The sequence below is a fragment of the Chelonia mydas genome, chromosome 2 (assembly GCF_015237465.2).
Source record: "Chelonia mydas isolate rCheMyd1 chromosome 2, rCheMyd1.pri.v2, whole genome shotgun sequence".
Taxonomy (NCBI): domain Eukaryota; kingdom Metazoa; phylum Chordata; order Testudines; family Cheloniidae; genus Chelonia; species Chelonia mydas.
Genome location: NC_057850.1, coordinates 1,665,210 through 1,684,061, shown reverse-complemented (window position 1 = coordinate 1,684,061; position 18,852 = coordinate 1,665,210). Strand labels below are relative to the sequence as shown.

At 62.2% G+C, this 18,852-nt stretch overlaps 1 protein-coding gene across 1 annotated transcript in view; it reads left to right on the top strand.

The window, feature by feature from the left end:
- Window positions 1-14,765, top strand: part of OPLAH (5-oxoprolinase, ATP-hydrolysing) — a 44,311-nt gene extending 29,546 nt beyond the window's left edge. The window contains exons 18-26 of the mRNA XM_037891775.2: window positions 924-1,098; window positions 1,504-1,688; window positions 1,851-1,997; window positions 2,414-2,548; window positions 3,105-3,254; window positions 8,507-8,664; window positions 9,062-9,222; window positions 9,848-9,945; window positions 11,106-14,765. Coding sequence (XP_037747703.1) covers window positions 924-1,098; window positions 1,504-1,688; window positions 1,851-1,997; window positions 2,414-2,548; window positions 3,105-3,254; window positions 8,507-8,664; window positions 9,062-9,222; window positions 9,848-9,945; window positions 11,106-11,258 — 1,362 coding nt within the window. The 3' untranslated portion in view covers window positions 11,259-14,765. The remainder of the gene's footprint in view (window positions 1-923; window positions 1,099-1,503; window positions 1,689-1,850; window positions 1,998-2,413; window positions 2,549-3,104; window positions 3,255-8,506; window positions 8,665-9,061; window positions 9,223-9,847; window positions 9,946-11,105) is intronic.
- The last annotated feature ends 4,087 nt before the right edge of the window (window positions 14,766-18,852 follow it).

Sequence of the window (18,852 nt, the reverse complement as noted above, 5' to 3'; positions counted from 1 at the left end):
GGTCTCCTCTCTGGGAGCAGCCTGTCTGCAGGACACACAGCTCACCCAGCTTCCACCTTCCTGGGTCTGACCTCGGAGCATTCAGCCTCCTCTGCCCCTCCGTGCGCTTCCCACAGCGAGTCCTGCCCCCCAACTCCGCAGTCAGACGTGACTCTCAGCCAACCAGTAAAACAAAAGGTTTATTAGACGACAGGAACATGGTCTAACACAGAGTTTGCAGGTGCAGAGAACAGGACCCCTCAGCTGGGTCCATTTTGGGGGGCAGTGAGCGAGACAACCACGTCTGCCCTTCACTCCACGTCCCCAGCCAGCCACCAAACTGAAACTCTCTCCAGCCCCTCCTCCTCTGGGCTTTGTCCCTTTCCCGGTCCAGGAGGGCACCGGATTCCTTTGTTCTCCAACCCTTTAGCTCTCACCTTGCAGGGGGGAGGCCCAGGAAACAGGGTGCTGGCCATTCTCTGTGTCCAGACCCCTGCACACACCTGCCCTCTAGGGCTCTGCAACGATCATACACCCTTCTCCCCCCACCTAGATACTTAAGAACTGCATAGGGGAAACTGAGGCACCCCCACACTATTCAGAGGAAACATTAGAACAGTCCCGCTTCGTCACACAGATCCAGCCAGAAGCCATTCTTTGGGGGGCATCCCTGGGGCCCATGTGTGACATGAGTTTATGGGTCTCAGCCCATTCCTGAGCAGGCAGTTGTCCCCACCCCAGAGGTGCCAGCCCCCAGGGCACTGTGGCCTCAGCAGAGAGGGCAGGGGCCAAGGAGGGCTGGCAGGCTGGTGACTCAGGGCAGTGGGTAGGCCAAAGGCAGGGGCAGCGTGTGGGGGTTGCCCCACACCTTGCAGTGCCCTGTCCTGAGCCCCTGCAGGGCATGTGGGTCCCTGGCCCCGATTCCAGCTGCTCTCCCCTCCCAGGTGTTCTGGCCAGGGATGCCAAGGCCCGTGTTCTTCGTAGCCAGCCGTGGGCATCATGTGGACATTGGGGGCATCACGCCCGGCTCCATGCCCCCGCACTCCAAGGCGCTGCAGGAGGAAGGCGCCGTCTTCGTCTCCTTTAAGCTGGTGAAGGACGGAGTCTTCCAGGAGGAGGGTGAGTGCTGGGGGCAGGATGGGGGCTGCATGTATGAGCTGGGGGGAGCAGCTAAGCAGCCTTGGGCTAGATCCGCATGCGGATGGGAGACCCCCAAAGGGGTCCCTACGCTCTGGCCCCAGGGGAGCCATCCTCCTGACCCTGGCATGAGCTCCCCTTCCGCGCCAGCCGGGTGAGTGGGCTCCATCTCCGAGCCCTGCAGGGGGGGCAGGATTTGTTCACCGGGCGTTTGCCTCCCCCAACGCCCCAGGCTGGGGAGTGGGTAGATCTCGCCCCCCGGATAGCACGGTCCTGCCCCGTCAGTGCGCCCCTGGGGGCGTGAATATCCCAGCATGCAGTGCAGCCCGTGGTGCCTGCTGGCCCCGTCTCCAGGGGCCCGCTCGCACCTGTCCCTCCTCTCAGCAGCTGTGACCGAGGCCCTGATGGCTCCGGGCCGCATCCCAGGCAGCAGCGGCACCCGCCAGCTCCAGGACAACCTGTCGGACCTGCGGGCGCAGGTGGCGGCCAATCAGAAGGGGATCCAGCTGGTGAGCGAGCTGATTGGCCTGTACGGGCTGGAGGTGGTGCAGGCCTACATGGCACACATCCAGGTAAGCGGGGAGGGGCAGGGCCGCCGGAGAGGGGCCTGGTCTGGGGTCCTGGGGCTGGTGTGCCCCGATCTCTGTGCAAAGGAGCAGGACCCCGGGCTCCCCTGCCCTCCACATCCCGTTCCCAGCCCCCCCCCCGCCTCACTGCCCTGCTCTGCCCCACAGGCCAATGCAGAGGTGGCGGTGCGGGACATGCTGAAGGGCTTCGCTGCTCGCTGTGGGGGGGCGACACGCCCCATAGTGGTGCAGGCGCAGGATCACATGGACGACGGCTCCCCCATCCGGCTGAAGGTGGAGGTGGACCCACAGGAGGTGAGCCAGGCCCCTCTGCCGGGGGTCGGGGCTGATGTCGGGGGATCCGCAGGGGGAGGAACTGGGGGGGTAGCAGGAGGATGAGAGAGTTGGGGGGGGATCCAGCTGGCGGGAGGAGAGTTAACTCAAAGGTGGGGGACCCAGTGGCAGAGAGAAACTCCCATCTGATGGGTGAGCAGGAATGGGGCTGGGGGTGACTCCAGGGGGGTGAATCTGTGGGGGAGGAGCTAGGATGCTGGGGTAACTCTGATGGGGGAGGTGGGTGCTGGGGTGACCCAGGATGGGGGAAGAGGGGCTGGAATGAAGGAGGGCCAGGCTTCTGGGCTGACCCCAGAGTGGGGGGAGGTGGGTGCTGAGCTGACCCCTACCTGGGGGGCGGGGCGCGCGGAGCCCGTTCTGAGCCCGGCTCTCCGCAGGGCAGTGCTGTGTTTGATTTCTCCGGCTCTGGCCCCGAGGTGCATGGAAACTGCAACGCGCCCCGCGCCATCACCCTCTCGGCACTGATCTACTGTGTCCGCTGCATAGTGGGCCAGGACATCCCGCTCAACCAGGTGGGCCCAGGAGGGGTCTGCAGGGCAGAAGGGAGGGTGGGGCCGGGGCTGGGGCTGGCACAGGGCGCGCTGGGAGCTGCGGTCTCTGGATAGGGCCAGGGCTGGGGCTGGCACAGGGCGCGCTGGGAGCTGCGGTCTCTGGATGGGACCGGGGCTGGCACAGGGCGCGCTGGGAGCTGCGGTCTCTGGATGGGACCGGGGCTGGCACAGGGCACGCTGGGAGCTGCGGTCTCTGGGTGGCACCAGGGCTGGGGCTGGCACAGGGCACGCTGGGAGCTGCGGTCTCTGGGTTGCACTGGGGCTGGGGCTGGCACAGGGTGCTCTGGGAGCTGCGGTCTCTGGGTTGCACCGGGGCTGGGGCTGGCACAGGGCGCGCTGGGAGCTGCGGTCTCTGGGTGGCACCGGGGCTGGCACAGGGCGCGCTGGGAGCTGTAGGCTCTCTCTGTGCCCCCTGCGGCTGCGCACTTGCCTGGAGCGGTGGGTTCAGCCCCAGTTCGGCGGAGGGCAGAGGGGCGGGGGTGCTCAGGGCAGCCTGATGCTCTCTCCCCCATGGCAGGGCTGCCTGGCCCCGGTGCAAGTTCTCATTCCCAAGGGCTCCATCCTGGACCCGTCCCCGGAGGCTGCCGTGGTCGGGGGCAACGTGCTGACCTCACAGAGGGTGGTGGACGTGATCTTCAGGGCCTTTGGGACCTGCGCCGCCTCTCAGGTGAGAGCGTCGGGGGGCGGCATGCCCTGTGTGGGGCTGGGGAGGGGCGGCTGTGGAGCTGGGCCTTGGGGCTCTCCCTGGCTGGGGCTTGGACAGGGGCACGGAAGCAGTGGGGTCTGGCGATTCCTCCAGTCTGCGGGCATAGGGCACGGGCAGTTTGGCGGCTGTGCCCAGCCGAGGGGAGTTGCCTGTTGAATGGGCCCAGGCGGCTGGAGGCATCCCGCAGGATGGGGCTGGGCGTCCCTTGGGCTGGGGCTCGCCCTCCTCCAACTGCCTTGGCTGGGGCTGGGCCAGGGCCGAGTACGCAGCTGGGCCTGCCTCTCCTCTGGACCAGGACCCCAAGGCAGGGGGCTGGCTGGCACAAGATGTGACGGAGCAGGGAGTGGGGAGGATTGACCTGGGGATGTCGCAGGGGAGTTTTACTGGGACTGTCTTGTCACGGCGTCCCCGGGCGATGCTCTGGAACTGCTCCATACGAAGCCAGGCAGGACTCTGGGGAAGCCTCCTCTCTGGGAGCAGCCTGTCCCAAAGGCAAGATGCTTACACAGCTTCGACCTTCCTGGGTCTGACCTCGGAGCATTCAGCCTCCTCTGCCCCTCCGTGCGCTTCCCACAGCGAGTCCGCCCAGGAGGGGTCCTGGGGAAGCCGTAGGGTCCTGCCCCCCAACTCCGCAGTCAGACGGGACTCTCAGCCAGCCAGGAAAACAGAAGGTTTATTAGACGACAGGAACATGGTCTAACACAGAGCTTGCAGGTGCAGAGAACAGGACCCCTCAGTCAGGTCCATCCTGGGGGACAGGGAGGCCAGAGCCCCATCTGGCCTCCCTCCATTTCCCCAGCCAGCTCCAAACTGAAAATCTCCAGCCCCTCCTCTGGCCTTTGTCTCTTTCCCGGGCCAGGAGGCCACCTGATCTCTTTGTTCTCCAACCCCTTCAGTGGGCACCTTTGCAGGGGAGGGGCCCAGGCTATCAGTTGCCAAGAGACAGGGTGTCGGCCATTCTCTGTGCAGAGACCATCACACCTGCCCTCTCGGGCTCTGCAACAATCACACCCCCTTATTCCCCCCACCTAGATACTGAAGAACTGCATAGGGGAAACTGAGGCACCCACACAGTATTCAGAGAAAACATTAAGAACAGTCCCACTTCGTCACACCTCTCCCCCCTTCGAGATCGAACTGAGCGGGGTCATTTTAGCCAGTGACCCGGGGAAGTTCGAAGCCACCAGCGTTCCCATGGATGCCCCAGCATCTCTCCCGTTCCTTGGTGGGAGTTAAACCAGGCCCTTCCAGTTTCACGCCCTCCCTTAGGTCGGGAGTGGTCGATAGCACTCGCAGGCCGCATGTGGGAAGGTTTATGTGGCCCGTGCCCTTTTGCCACCCCAATACCCCTGTGGTTCAAACTGGGATCGGGTCTTCTCCCAGCGCTCCAAACTGTAGGGCTGCGATTGGGCTCTTTTGCTTAAGAGCCCCCATCTTGACCATGGCCGGCTCTGGGCTTGGGCAGCCGCTCCCCACCTTGTGGCCCAGGTACGACGCCTCTGCCATTCCCACCTTACACCTTCCAGCTTTTACCGACAGTCCTGCCTGCTTCGGGTGACCCAGCCCCCTCTTCACCTGGGACACGTGTTCCTCCCAGGCCTGGCTAGAGACACAGGTATCATCAATGGACGCCAGGGCCAAGTTCTCCATCCCCCTCAGTAGCTGTTCCACCTGGTGCTGGGGGGTGGCCGACGCCCCCCTGAGGTCGAAAGGCAGGACCAGGAACTCAGAGAGCCCCAAAGGGGTGGTGAAGGCAGATTTCAACCTGGCATCTGGGTCCAAAGGCTCCTGCCAGTCGCCCTTGGTGAGATCCATAGTAGGGAGGTAATGAGCCCCCCCAGCTTGTCTAGAATCTCACCAGGCCTAGGCCTGGGGTAGGCATCGGACACGGTGATATCCTTAAGCTTCCGATACTCCCCACAGAACCAGATCGACCCGTCTTCCTCGGGGACCCACCCCAGTGGCACGGCAGGTCCTGTGACCCAGCAGCACGGCAGGTCCTGCGACCCCGGCCAGAGGGTGGGGAAGGCTGGGACAAGGTTGAAGCTCCCTTGAGACCCCTGCCCATCATAGAGGAGCCTTTCCAGAAGGGGGCTCTGGACATAGTGGGGCCCCTCAGCAAGGCGACCTGGTCGGGGAAGAAATACGTCCTGGGGGTGATGGATCTCGCCACCCGCTACCCAGGGGCGGGGGCTCTGTCCTCCACCGAGGCAGACACCAGGGCAGACGTGCTGCTGACCATCTTGAGCAGAAGGGGGTCCCCAGCGGGGTCCTTACAGACCAGGGGTCCAATGTCCTGTCAGCCTGGCTCCAAGGCTGGTGGGAGAAATGGGGGGTCTGGCCCACCTGGGCCTCTGCAGGTCACCCTCCGTCCCACGGGCTGGTGGAGAGAGTCTATGGGGCCCTGGGGATGGTGCTGAGGACTTTTATGAATCAGCATCCCCAGGACGGGGACAAGCACCTGCCCCACGTGTGGTATGGGGACGTGCCCCAGGAATCCACCGGGTTCTTCCCTTTGAGCTGCTGTGCGGGAGGAGAGTGAGGGGACCCCTGGACCTGGTAAGGGACGTTTGGGAGGTGAAGGGGGGAGACCCCCTGGTGGATCTCTTCCCTGAGGTGGGAGCCAGTCCTCCCATCAGGTGTCCCCCGTTCAGAGTCACTGGGAAAACAGCCCAGAGCCTGCAGAGAGGTCAAGGACATGCTGGCTTTAGAGGTGATCCAGCCATTCAACAGCCCACAAGCCTCACCCGTGGGGCTGGTCCCCAAGGAAGACGGGTCGCTCTGGTTCTGTGGGGACTATCGAAAGCTTAAGGATATCACCGTGTCCGATGCCTACCCCAGGCCTAGGCCTGGTGAGATTCTAGACAAGCTAGGGGGGCTCATTACCTCCCTTCTATGGATCTCACCAAGGGCGACTGGCAGGAGCCTTTGGACCCAGATGCCAGGTTGAAATCTGCCTTCACCACCCCTTTGGGGCTCTCTGAGTTCCTGGTCCTGCCTTTCGACCTCGGGGGGGCGTCGGCCACCCCCCAGCACCAGGTGGAACAGCTACTGAGGGGGATGGAGAACTTGGCCCTGGCGTCCATTGATGATACCTGTGTCTCTAGCCAGACCTGGGAGGAACACGTGTCCCCAGTGAAGAGGGGGCTGGGTCACCCGAAGCAGGCAGGACTGTCAGTAAAAGCTGGAAGGTGTAAGGTGGGGATGGCAGAGGTGTCGTACCTGGGCCACAAGGTGGGGAACGGCTACCCAAGCCCAGAGCCGGCCAAGGTGGAGATGATCAGAGATTGGCCTGTTCCCCAGACCAAGAAACAGGTCCAGGCCTTTATCGGGATGGCAGGGTACTACCGGGGGTTTGTACCCCACTTGAGCTCCCCAGCTGCCCCCACCACTGAGCTGTGTAAGAAGGGGAAGCCAGACAAGGTGGTCGGGACCGAGCCGTGCCAGAGGGCTCTCTGTGCGCTGAAGGAGGCTCTAATCTAGGGCCCAGTAAATCTGGTAAACCCAGACTGCGCCAAGGCCTTTTCAGTGCCCCCGACGCCTCAGACGCAGGGCTGCGTGCGGTGCTGATGCAGGCCGATGCTACGGGGGAGAGACACCCCATCGGGTACCGGAGCAAGAAGCTGCTGCTCCGGGAGCAGAACTATGCGGCCATCGAGAAGAAATGCCCGGCCGTGGGGCAGGCCCTTGAAAAGCTGTAGCCAGATCTATGGGGCGGCGCTTTGCTGTGTACACGGACCCCTCTGCCCCGACGCAGCTGCATCCAATGAAAGGGGCTGATGCCGAGCGGCGGGGGACAGAGACACCTGGTCAGAGGGTGGCCCAGGTCAAGATGGGGGCTCTTAACCAAGAGAGCCCAAATCACAGCCCTCCAGACTGGAGCACTGGGAGAAGACCGGATCCCAGTTTGACCCCCGGGGGTTTTGGGGTGGCAAAAGGCACAGGCCGCATAAACCTTCCCATATGTGGCCTGCGAGTGCTATCGACCACCCCCGACCTAAGGGAGGGCGTGAAACTGGAAGGGCCTGGTGTAACTCCCACCAAGGAACGGGAGAGATGCTGGGGCATCCACGGGAACGTTGGTGGGTTCAAACTTCCCCAGGTCACTGGCTAAAGTGACCCCTCTCAGTTCGATCTCGAAGGGGGAGAGATGTGACAAAGTGGGACTGTTCTTAATGTTTTCTCTGAATAATGTGTGGGTGCCTCAGTTTCCCCTATGCAGTTCTTCAGTATCTAGGTGGGGGGAATAAGGGGGTGTGATTGTTGCAGAGCCCGAGAGGGCAGGTGCGATGGTGAATGGCCGACACCCTGTTTCCTGGCAACTGATGGCCTGGGCCCCTCCCCTGCAAAGGTGCCCACTGAAGGGGTTGGAGAACAAAGAGATCAGGTGGCCTCCTGGCCCGGGAAAGAGACAAAGGCCAGAGGAGGAGGGGCTGGAGATTTTCAGTTTGGAGCTGGCTGGGGAAATGGAGGGAGGCCAGATGGGGCTCTGGCCTCCCTGCCCCCCAAGATAGACCTGACTGAGGGGTCCTGTTCTCTGTACCTACAAGCTCTGTGTTAGACCATGTTCCTGTCGTCTAATAAACCTTCTGTTTTCCTGGCTGGCTGAGAGTCCCGTCTGACTGCGGAGTTGGGGGGCAGGACCCTCTGGCTTCCCCAGGACCCCGCCTGTGCGGACTGGCTGTGGGAAGCGCACGGAGGGGCAGAGGATGCTGAATGCTCCGAGGTCAGACCCAGGAAGGTGGAAGCTGTGTGAGCTGTGTGTCCTGCAGACAGGCTGCTCACAGAAAGGAGACTTCCCCAGAGTCCTGCCTGGCTTCGTAGGGAGCAGCTCCAGAGCATCGCCCGGGGACGCCGTGACAACGTGGACTGGGGAAACGGAGGGAACCCCAGGGTTGGGGTCTAAGCTCCCTGCTCCCCCAGATGGACCTGCCTGAGGGGGTCCTGTTGTCTGTACCTACAAGCTCTGATTTGGACTGTGTTCCTGTCGTCTAATAAACCTTCCGTTTTGCTGGCTGGCTGAGAGTCATGGGGAATCGCAGGAAGTGGGGGGTGCTGGGCTCTGACTCCCTCACACTCCATGGCACAAGGCCGGTCATGCTCTCCCGTCGGGGTCCCCGGGGCCGGATCTCCCGTCGGGGTCCCCGGGGCCGGATCTCCCGTCGGGGTCCCCGGGGCCGGATCTCCCTCCATCTCTCATCCCCTCACTCCAGGGCTGCATGAACAACGTGACGTTTGGGAACGAGCATGTGGGGTACTATGAGACAGTGGCGGGCGGCGTGGGGGCCGGGCCCCACTGGCATGGGCGCAGCGGGGTGCACACCCACATGACCAACACCCGCATCACTGACCCCGAGATCCTGGAGAAACGGTGGGTCTGGGACCCCACGGGGAGCGCCCCGTCTTTGCAGGGCTCTCGGCTAGGGCCCTCCTTGGGGGACACGGGCAGGGAGTCTGGGAGAAGGGCCTTGTGGGGGGGGGAGCTGGATGGAGTGGGAGGTCCCTTGGTGGGGGAGTGGCAGCAGCCAGGACACCCAAGACCTGTGGGGTAACCCCAGCTTTTTAGGGGCCTCCACCGAGCCGATGGGCCCTCAGGATGTAGTGTCCTCGGCCCCTGTAACCGCTGCCGGGGGGGCTGAGCCGGCTGTGGGTCCCAGGGTCTCCCCGCTCTGTGCTCGGGCAGTGGCAGAGTGTGCAGGGGGACCGGGTGGAGGGTGCCCTGCCTGGGGGGGCCGCTCATCTCCCCAGTGACGCTGCCTCCCCCCCAGGTACCCAGTGATCCTGCGCTGCTTTGAGCTGTGCCAGGGCAGCGGGGGCAGCGGGCGGTTCCGGGGCGGGGACGGGGTGATCCGCGAGCTGCTCTTCCGCCAGGAGATGGTGCTGTCGGTGCTGAGCGAGCGCCGGGCCTTCCGCCCCTACGGCCTGCAGGGTGAGCACCCGCCGTGGGCCCCCACCGGGCACCCCCTCTCCTCCCCTCCCCTCCACTGCGGTCCCCACTGAACTGCCCAGCTCCTCGTGGTATCCCCGTTTGATCCTCCCTCCGGCCCCCCCCGGCAAACCCCCACACCCGCTCGTGGTGTCCCCCGTCTGTCACCCCGTCTGCCCTCTGTCTGACCCCCCACCCCGCCCCCTCGTGGTGTCACCCCGTCTACCCTCCCTCTGACCCCCCACCCTGCTCCCTCATGGTGTACCCCATCTGTCACCCTGAATTTGACCCTCCCTCTGACCCCCCACCCCGTCCCCTCGTGGTGTCCCCCGTCTGTCACCCCGCCCACCCTCCCTCCCTCTGACCCCCCACCCCGCCCCCTCGTGGTGTCCCCCCGTCTGTCACCCCGCCCGCCCCCTGACCCCCCACCCCGCCCCCTCGTGGTGTCCCCCTGCCTGTCACCCCGCCCCCCCGCCCTCTGACCCCCCACCCCGCCCCCTCGTGGTGTCCCCCCGCCTGTCACCCCGCCCCCCCGCCCTCTGACCCCCCACCCCGCCCCCTCGTGGTGTACCCCGTCTGTCACCTTGAATTTGACCCTCCCTCTGACTCCCTTTTCTCTTCTGGGCAGGGGGGGACTCTGGCTCCCCCGGGCTGAACTTGCTGATCCGCAGAGATGGACGAACCATCAGCCTGGGGGGGAAGACGTCAGTGCGAGTGCTTCCCGGGGTAAGAGTCCAGCGCCCCGCTTGGCTGGGGGTGGGAGCGGGAGCCGGTTGGCATGGCTGTCCTGGTGGGGGTGGGGCTGTCCCGGGATGGGGTGGGGCCGGCTGGCACAGCTCTCCCAGTGTGGTGGGGGGCGGGTTGGCTGGTTGGCATGGCTCTCCCAGTGGGGGGCAGGGCTGGCATGGCTGTCCTAGGGGTGGGGGGCGGCTGGTTGACCCGACTCTCCCGGTGGGGGGGCGGGGCTGGCACGGCTGTCCCGGGGGCGGGTAGGAGGGGCTGGTTGACCCAGCTCTCCCGGTCGGGGGCGGTTGGCACGGCTGTCCCGAGGGAGGGGGGGAAGGAGGAGCTGGTTGACCCAGCTCTCCCGGTGCGGGGTGGGGTTGGCACGGCTGTCCCGCGGGGGGGGGGCAAGGAGGGGCTGGTTGACCCAGCTCTCCCGGTGCGGGGTGGGGTTGGCACAGCTGTCCTGAGGGAGGGGGGGAAGGAGGGGCTGGTTGACCCAGCTCTCCCGGTGCGGGGTGGGGTTGGCACAGCTGTCCCGGGGGTGGGTAGGAGGGGCTGGTTGACCCAGCTCTCCTGGTGGGGGGGCGGGGCTGGCACGGCTGTCCCGGGGGGGGGGGTAGGAGGGGCTGGTTGACCCAGCTCTCCCGGTGCGGGGTGGGGTTGGCACAGCTGTCCTGAGGGAGGGGGGGAAGGAGGGGCTGGTTGACCCAGCTCTCCCGGTGCGGGGTGGGGTTGGCACAGCTGTCCTGAGGGAGGGGGGGAAGGAGGGGCTGGTTGACCCAGCTCTCCCGGTGTGGGGTGGGGTTGGCACGGCTGTCCCGAGGGAGGGGGGGAAGGAGGGGCTGGTTGACCCAGCTCTCCCGGTGCGGGGTGGGGTTGGCACAGCTGTCCCGGGGGTGGGTAGGAGGGGCTGGTTGACCCAGCTCTCCTGGTGGGGGGCGGGGCTGGCACGGCTGTCCTGGGGGGGGGGGGGGTAGGAGGGGCTGGTTGACCCAGCTCTCCCGGTGTGGGGTGCGGTTGGCACGGCTGTGCTGTGGTGTGGCTGGTACTTTCCTTGGGTTGACCTGGTCTGATTCCCCTCTCTGGGGCTCCTGTCTGGGCAGGGTCTGGGGACAGTCCCCTCCCCCCCTCACCGTCTCCCTCCCCTCCCCTCCCCGCAGGACGTCTTCCGCTTGCAGACCCCTGGCGGGGGTGGCTTTGGGCCGGCTGCTGACACTGGGGACTCCCTGGAGCGGCGCCAGCCGCCTGATGCCAGGAGCTTCCTGGAACGTGGCAGCCTGTACGACTATCGCCTGGCACAGGAGACGGCGTGAGGGCCGGGGCTGGGGCGTGGGATGAGCCACCCCAGGGCTCTGCCCCCACGCCATGCGGGCTCCGAACAAGCAGCCGTGGCATGGCCCCCTCCCCCCTCCTGGCCTCCTAATGTGGGGAGCATCCTCTGTTGGGCCAGGACTCCTAGGTCTCAGTCAGCTATGCCCTGCCTCGTTGTGTGACATTGCCTGAGTCCCTGCCCCTCTCTGCCCACTATGGGGTGAGCACTTGCAGGGGTCATTCCTGGCCTTTGCAGAGGGTTTGGGACTTGTGGGGCTGGAGGTGCAGTTGGGGACCCGTCTCCACCTCCGAACCCAGGCAAAGGGAGCAGCTCCGGCCCGGCCTTTTGGACGTGGAGAAGAATTGACTCTGGGCATCAGACGTATGTCCATACCGTGGGGAACCAGGACACTGCGTCAAGCTGCCCCGCTAAGGTCTGATCTGCACCTGGTTCAGAGAAAGCAAAGCCCTAGACTCGATAGGGGGGAGGGGGCTGGGCTGGTGCCCTTCCCTTTTCTCCAGCAGCCCGCACCTGTACTTGTCGACCTTGTGGTGCCCGACACCAGCCTAGAGGTGCTGGTGGACTTGGACGCCTCAGGCAGTTTCATGGATCCGGAGTCTGCCCTTTCGTCGGGACCAGTCACCCACCAGATGGCTCCCTTCAAGGCAACTGTCCTTTGAGGCCACCGAGAAGTTCTGTTTGGGCTCATTCATGAACTGCATTCACCAGTTGTCCTTGGCATCCCCTGGCTCATCGCCTACGACCTGCACATCTGGTGGTCAGGCACAATATGCTCTTGTTCCCTGTCTCGCCAGCAGTCCTGTTTCCTGAGAGCCAAACCAGGCCCAGCAGCCCGCTGCCGCTTACTCAGTCCTCCAAAGAATTCAGAGATGCTAAGAGAGGATCCAAAGGTGACCCTGGCAACCCCCATGACCTCCTCCACAGCTCCAGGGATTCCTGTTAAATTTCAGCTCTATGCCGACATGGTCAGTGAAAAGACAGCCAGCGCCCTACTGCCTCATTGCAGCATGACGGCCCCATTGACCTCCCGCCAGAAGCCGAGGCTCCTTTTGGGCACATTTACTCCCTCTCATAATCTGAACTGCAGGCATTTCTGGGGGACCTGTCCCCAGGAAAACCTTCAGAAGGGGTTAATTTGCCCCTCTACATCCCCAGCAGAGGCCCCAGTCTTCTGGGCGGCAAAGAATGGTGGTTCCTCCGGCCTTGTGTGGACTACCAAGTATTGAACAAGATTACAATCTGAAACCGGTACCATGTACGGCTTATTAATGAGCTGTTTGAAAGACCCTGCCCTGCCAAGGTCTTCACAAAGTTGGCCACCGTGGAACTTCTACCCTGGTGAGGATCCAGGAAGAAGACGAATGGAAGACCACCTTCCATACCAGGCATGGCCATGGTCATGCCATTTGGGTTGTGCAATGCCCTGGCAACATCTTAAGGACATACTGGACCAATTTGTTGTCCTTTACCTGGATGAGATCCTCATTTTCTCTGAAAGTCAGGACCTCCACAGTCATCTTGTCTGCGCTGTCGTGGAGTGATGATGCCAAAACCACCTCTGCTCAAAACTTGAGAAATGTGAGTTCAATAAGGACACGGTGGAATTCTTGGGATCCCCTGGCCCGAGGAACTCACATGGACCTTCGTAAGGCAGGGGTAATATTTGACTAGGCCACACCCAAGGATGTAGGTGGAGGGCAGTGATTTCTCGGATTTGCCAAGTTTTACAGGTGATTTATTAAAGGATTCTCTAGCCTGGTTGCACCCATAACAGTGCTCCTGCAAAAGGGGGCCAGTTTGCCTGACCCCTGGGGCTTCAGTTAGCCTTTGATCGACTGAAGAGGGCATTCACCTTGGCACCTATCCAAATTCACCCAGAATTCACTGAACCATTTATGATCAAGGCCAATGACTCAAACTTTGCCATAGGTGCAGAATTATTTCTACATGTGGGTCCCTGTAACCAATTCTACCCATGTGGTTTTTATTCTTGGAAGCAGTCCTCAGTGGAAAAATTACAATATTTGGGACAAGGAACTACTGGATACCAAGGCGGCTCTGAGAAGTAGGGCTCCTTCTAGGAGGTGGCACCATTCCCAGTCCAAGTCCTGATGGACCATAAGAACTTGGAATACCTATAGACTGCCAGACTCCTTAACCAACCCCAGATCTGCTGGTCCCTCTTCTTTGCTCACTTCAGGTTTGTTGCAACCTACCATCCCAGGGCAGATGCCCTATCCCGCAAAGGCTAACATCTCAGACCTGGTGAAGAGCCCCCTGCCACCATGGTCAAGGGGCCCAACTTTGTCAACAGGACAATTGACAGCAGTCTGATGTCCTCCATCTGCTCCCCAACGACGCATTTGTGACCTAGATCTTCCAGACCCTGAACGATGTGGGTACCCAATCACCCCAGACCCGACTACAGAATGGCCTCTTCTATTGCAAGGCTTTTCTGTATGTTCCGGAGGGACAACCTAGGTTTCAGGTATTGAAACTATGCCACAATTCGCCAGCAGTGGCCGTTTTGGCCAATTCAAGCCAATCTGGTCTTGAGGAACCTCTGGTGGCCAGGCCTATGAGATTACATCAAGGATTATATAAGGTCCTGCAACCTCTGTGCCTGTATCAAGAACCTACAGTCTAAACCCCTAGATCTCCTCCAGCCTCTGCCCACACCACCAGTCTTGGTCTGCTGTGCCAATGGACTTCATTGTAGAACTTCCACGCTCGCAGGGACACTGGGCAATCCTGCTTGCCCTTGAGCTCCAACAAAGATGGTGCACTTCAGCCCATGCTGTACAGTTCCCACCCATGGGAGGTGCCTTGGCTTCCCCCCTTGCTTATTTGGCCATTTGTATGTGAAATTACCCTGTGTGCGCCCGCTCTGCGGGGCAGGAAGCGACCTGCCAGCCAGGCCCGCGGCGAGCCGGCCGAGCTGTGGTTGTACGCCAGGGCAGGCGTGGCTGTGCCCTGTGCCGGGCTGTGCCTCGGGAGCTAATTTTGGCAATTGAAGGGAGCTTCCCGGTTTGTGGTTTGCCTGGGGAAGCCGCACGGCCCTGTACAAACCTGGGCACATCCTCGGGCTAATTAACGCTGTCGTCAGCGAGGACCGGAGGAGCTGGGCGGGGCTGACTGGGCTGGGCAGGGGGCCAGCAGCATATTCAGCGGGTGACTCTCCTTCAGGTAACAGCTGCTGTGATCATGGGGGCCCCGCTGACCTGCTCGCAGTGTCCACCGAACGGTGAGATGCAGAGAAAGGGTTATAAGATATTCCAGGGGTGGGAAAAGGTGCATAAAGGAGACAAACAGAGAGCCTAGGCTAGTCCAGACAACCCCCTGGCCCCCAGGAGAGCCCCAGCACGGTGCTAACCCCACGTCTGCTAACCAAGAGAAGTGGGGCCAGAAATCAATGGGCCAAAATGAGACCTAACTGGTGAGGAAACTAATGAGGGGGATGGGCTGTTCCGCCCGCGGCTACCTTTTGGGGGCCAGACAAAAAGCCTTCGGGGAGCTGGTGGGGAAGCAGGAGGGCCGGCAGAAACCGGCTTTTCCATCATGGTTACCACTGCCACCTTCTCCTGGGATCTGCCCTTGGGCCGCTGCCCTGACCAGGCCAGAGAGAGGGACCCAAATGTCGTCGCCAGCTGCCCTGGCTCCCACTAACTCCCAGCCCTGCTGCCCCCCACCCCTGGTGTTTTCTTTTTCTCCCCTTAGCTCTCCTCTGTCCTCTCCCTCTCCTCTGCCTTCTGCCTAATAAGACCCTGGCTGAGCCGGCCAAGACTGCGCCTTAGCAGCCCCGCTGTGAGCCGGTGGCCATGGAGGCGACTAACGGTCATGCCCAAACAGCCCCGAGCTGGTATACGTTTGCTGGCTCCTGGCGTGGCCGATCGGCCCCTGTGATGAGCCTGTTCTCTTCTGCCCCGGGTGTTACCGGCCACGGGGCGACTGTGTGAGCACATGGGTGTCACCAGTGGTGAGCTGGAGCCGGTTTGCACCAGTTCGCTAGAACTGGTTGTTAAATTTAGAAGCCCTTTTAGAACCCGTGGTTCCGCGAGGGAGAACCGGTTCTAAAAGGGCTTCTAAATTTAACCGGCCCAAAGTGGCGCCTTAGGGGCTGACTCCACGGGTGCTCCAGCCCTGGAGCACCCAGGGGGAAAATTTGGTGGGTGCAGAGCACCCACCGGCAGCTCCCCGCCCCACCCCCGGGTCTAGCTCACCTCCGCTCCACCTCCTCCCCTGAACGCGCCGCCCCGCCCTGCTTCTCCGCCCCCCACAGCTTCCCGGGAATCAGCTGTTCGCGCGGGAAGCTGGGGCCGGCTGAGAAGCAGGTGGTGGCTTCGCACTCAGGCCCAGGGAGGCGGAGGGGAGCTCGGCGAGGGGGGCGAGAGGAGGGCCGCCCGCGCCGCAGCAGGTAACCCGGCGGGGGGTGGGGTGGCGCAGGGGAACTGCTCCCTGCCCCAGCTCACCTCCGCCTCCCTCGGCTTGAGCGGGAAGCCGCGGCCTGCTTCTCAGCCCCCCCAGACTTCCAGTGCGAACAGCTGATTCGCGGGAAGGCGGGGGGGGGGGGGGGGGCGGAGAAGCAGGGCCGGGCAGCGCGTTCAGGGGAGGAGGCGGAGCGGAGGTGAGCTGGGGCTGGGCGCAGGGCGAGGAGCTGCCGGTGGGGGCTCTGCACCCACCAAATTTTCCCCATGGGGGCTCCAGCCCCGGAGCACCCCCAGAGTCGGTGTCTAAGGCGCCACTTTTGATGTGATCGGTGGGGGGAGCGGCTGCTCTCCCTGCTCCCCCCCTAGCTACCCCACCCCACCCCACCCCAGGAGCCAGAGGGACCTGCCGGCTGCTTCCTGGGAGCTGCCCCAGGTAAGCAGCTCCGGGACTCCCCACCTTGCCCCCCGGCAGGTCCCTCTGGCTCTTAGGGGTAGGGTGGGCACCCACTACTGTGGCCCCCGAGACCCTCCTGCCTGGCTCTGGGGGCAGTCAGGGGACAGGGGAGGGGGGTGGATGGGGGCATCAAGGAATGCGGGGGGTTGGATGGGGCAGGAGTCCCGGGGGCCGGAGGTGGGCCACGACCCCCTCGTGGGGTGAGGAGGGAACCGGTTGTTAAGATTTTGGGAGCTCATCACTGGGTGTCACACAGGGTTCGTTCCCTGAGCCTGTCCCTAGAGGGCGTGGCGGGTGCAGCGGGGTCTCTTGTTTTGGGAGGGGGAGAGGTTGGGGGGTTAATATCGATACCCCAGCTGCTCTGTTTCTTAGACCCGCGCCTGGCCCTTGGAGTGGAAGATGGGGCGGTTTGGGATGGTCCTTCGCTCCGTGTGTGTGTGTGTGTGTGTGTGTGATTCCAGTCTCCGCCTGGCCCCTGCGACTGTTGCCTGATCTCCATCCAGGAGCCTAGCCTCTGTTTGGGTGTCCTGGGCCCCGGCCATGGAGCACTGGGAAGGGAAGGCCCAGCCCTTGAACTTGCTGTGGGAAGCTGGGGTAGGGAGCAGAGGACAGGGTGAGGGGCTCGCCGGAGGCTGTGTTGCTTAGGAGAGGCTGCATTTTTCTGAACGAGCTGGAGCTTCCTTTGTGCTGAAGGTGTCTTGCCCAGGTACATGGCCAGGAGGTGACGAGGGCGCGACGAACGGAGGCCAGGCCTCTCTCTGTCCCCCAGGAGGGGATGGAGATGGCAGAGAGCGTTGGGCCGGCTGCTGCTGTGTGAGCGCTCGGAGTCAGGAGTCCGGCTGGCCTGCGAGTGAGCTGAGCCCGCGGGGATTGTGATTCTCCAGCAGGCAGCACCAGAGACGGGAGCTGCGTTGTCTCTGCGGTTCGGTTCTCTCCCCCTTGTGTGTGCTTGTCTCGTTCCGTCCTCTCGGAAGCAGGATGGGACTTTAATAACAACAGGGACAGCTCCAGCCCAGCTCACCTGACTTACGCTCTTTCCCCCTAACTGGATGGTTATTACCAGGACCCCAGTTTTCTGTGATAAAACCCCAACATTCACCAATAAGAAATGTAAAAATGCGCGTTTTTCCATGACAAAGGGATTTCTAGGATCCCGGGTTATACCATCGTTAACACCAGCTGAAAGGCTGTCAAATGGGGGTCAGGTTCCTGGTAAAACGTCTCTCCCATGAAAGGGAAAAAGCCTCACTGTGACAATGACAGCCTTGCTGGGAACCTGACAGGTCCAACGTTTTCACTGTTTTTCTTCCTCTTGCTGTATCTTTAATAAAATGCTGAAGGACTGTTCGTGGTGTGTTTGCCAGGGGCTCGAGCAGCCTCACCCAAACGTCATTTAACACTGTTCAGGGCCAGGGTCACATTAACACCTTTCAGAGTAACAGCCGTGTTAGTCTGTATTCGCAAAAAGAAAAGGAGGACTTGTGGCACCTTAGAGACTAACCAATTTATTTGAGCATAACCTTTCGTGAGCTATAGCCAATACATCTGATGAAGTGAGCTGTAGCTCACGAAAGCTCATGCTCAAATAAATTGGTTAGTCTCTAAGGTGCCACAAGTCCTCCTTTTCTTTTTATTAACACCTTTGATGCCCAAGCGGGGTGGCTTTAGCCAGTGCCCCGGGTGCAGTTGCACCCACAGAAATCAGTCGCGGATTAGCCAGTGTGCACTGGGCGTGCTTGCCCTGGGCTCCCAGCTCAGGTTTGGCCCAGCTGGCCTCCGTTGGGACGGGGGTGGGGGGTGCGGAGCCAAGTCTGAGTGAGTGGCATTGTGACCTGGGGTAGGCTGAGGCTGGGTCAGACCTGAGCAGAAGGGAAAGTAAGCTGCTACACCCCGGTATGGCGTACCGGCAAGAGCCCAGCAGCGGCTGGAGCCCCGGGCCCTTTCAGTTGCCGCCAGAGCCCTGCTGCTGGAGCCCCAGGGATCGTGGTGGCAATTTAAAGGGCCCGGGGCTCCCAGCTGCTGCTACCACAGTCCCAGCCCCGGGCCCTTTAAATCTTGATTTAAAGGGCCTGGGGATGTAAAGGCCCCGCCTCTTCCAATTCAGGCCCCGCCCCCTCCTAAGTACCGGTAAGTCCTTGAAGTTACTTTCACCCCTGGACCTGAGTAACACTGTGACCACATGCACCAGGTTGCAATGCTGAGAGTGGGGAGCCAGACGCAGCCCCTGGGACAGGAGCCACCTCTGCAGGGTGACTATAAGAACGGCCAGACTGGGTCAGACCAAAGGTCCATCTAGCCCAGTGTCCTGTCCTGTCAGTGGCCAGTGCCAGGGGCCCCAAAGGGAATGAACAGAACAGGGAATCATCCAGTGATCCATCTCCCGTCGCCCATTCCCAGCTTCTGGCAAACAGAGGCCAGAGACACCATCCCTGCCCATCCTGGCTAATAGCCACTGATGGACCTATCCTCCAGGAAGTTAATCTAGTTCTTTTTGAACCCTGCTATAGTCTTGGCCTCCTCTGGCAAGGAGTTCCACAGGCTTATTGTGCGTTGTGTGAAGAAATGCTTCCTTTGGTTTGTTTTAAACCTGCTGCTTATTCATTTCATTGGGTGACCCCTGGTTTTTGTGTTATGAGAAGGAGTAAATAACACTTCCTTATTTACTTTCTCCACACCCGTCATGATTTTATAGA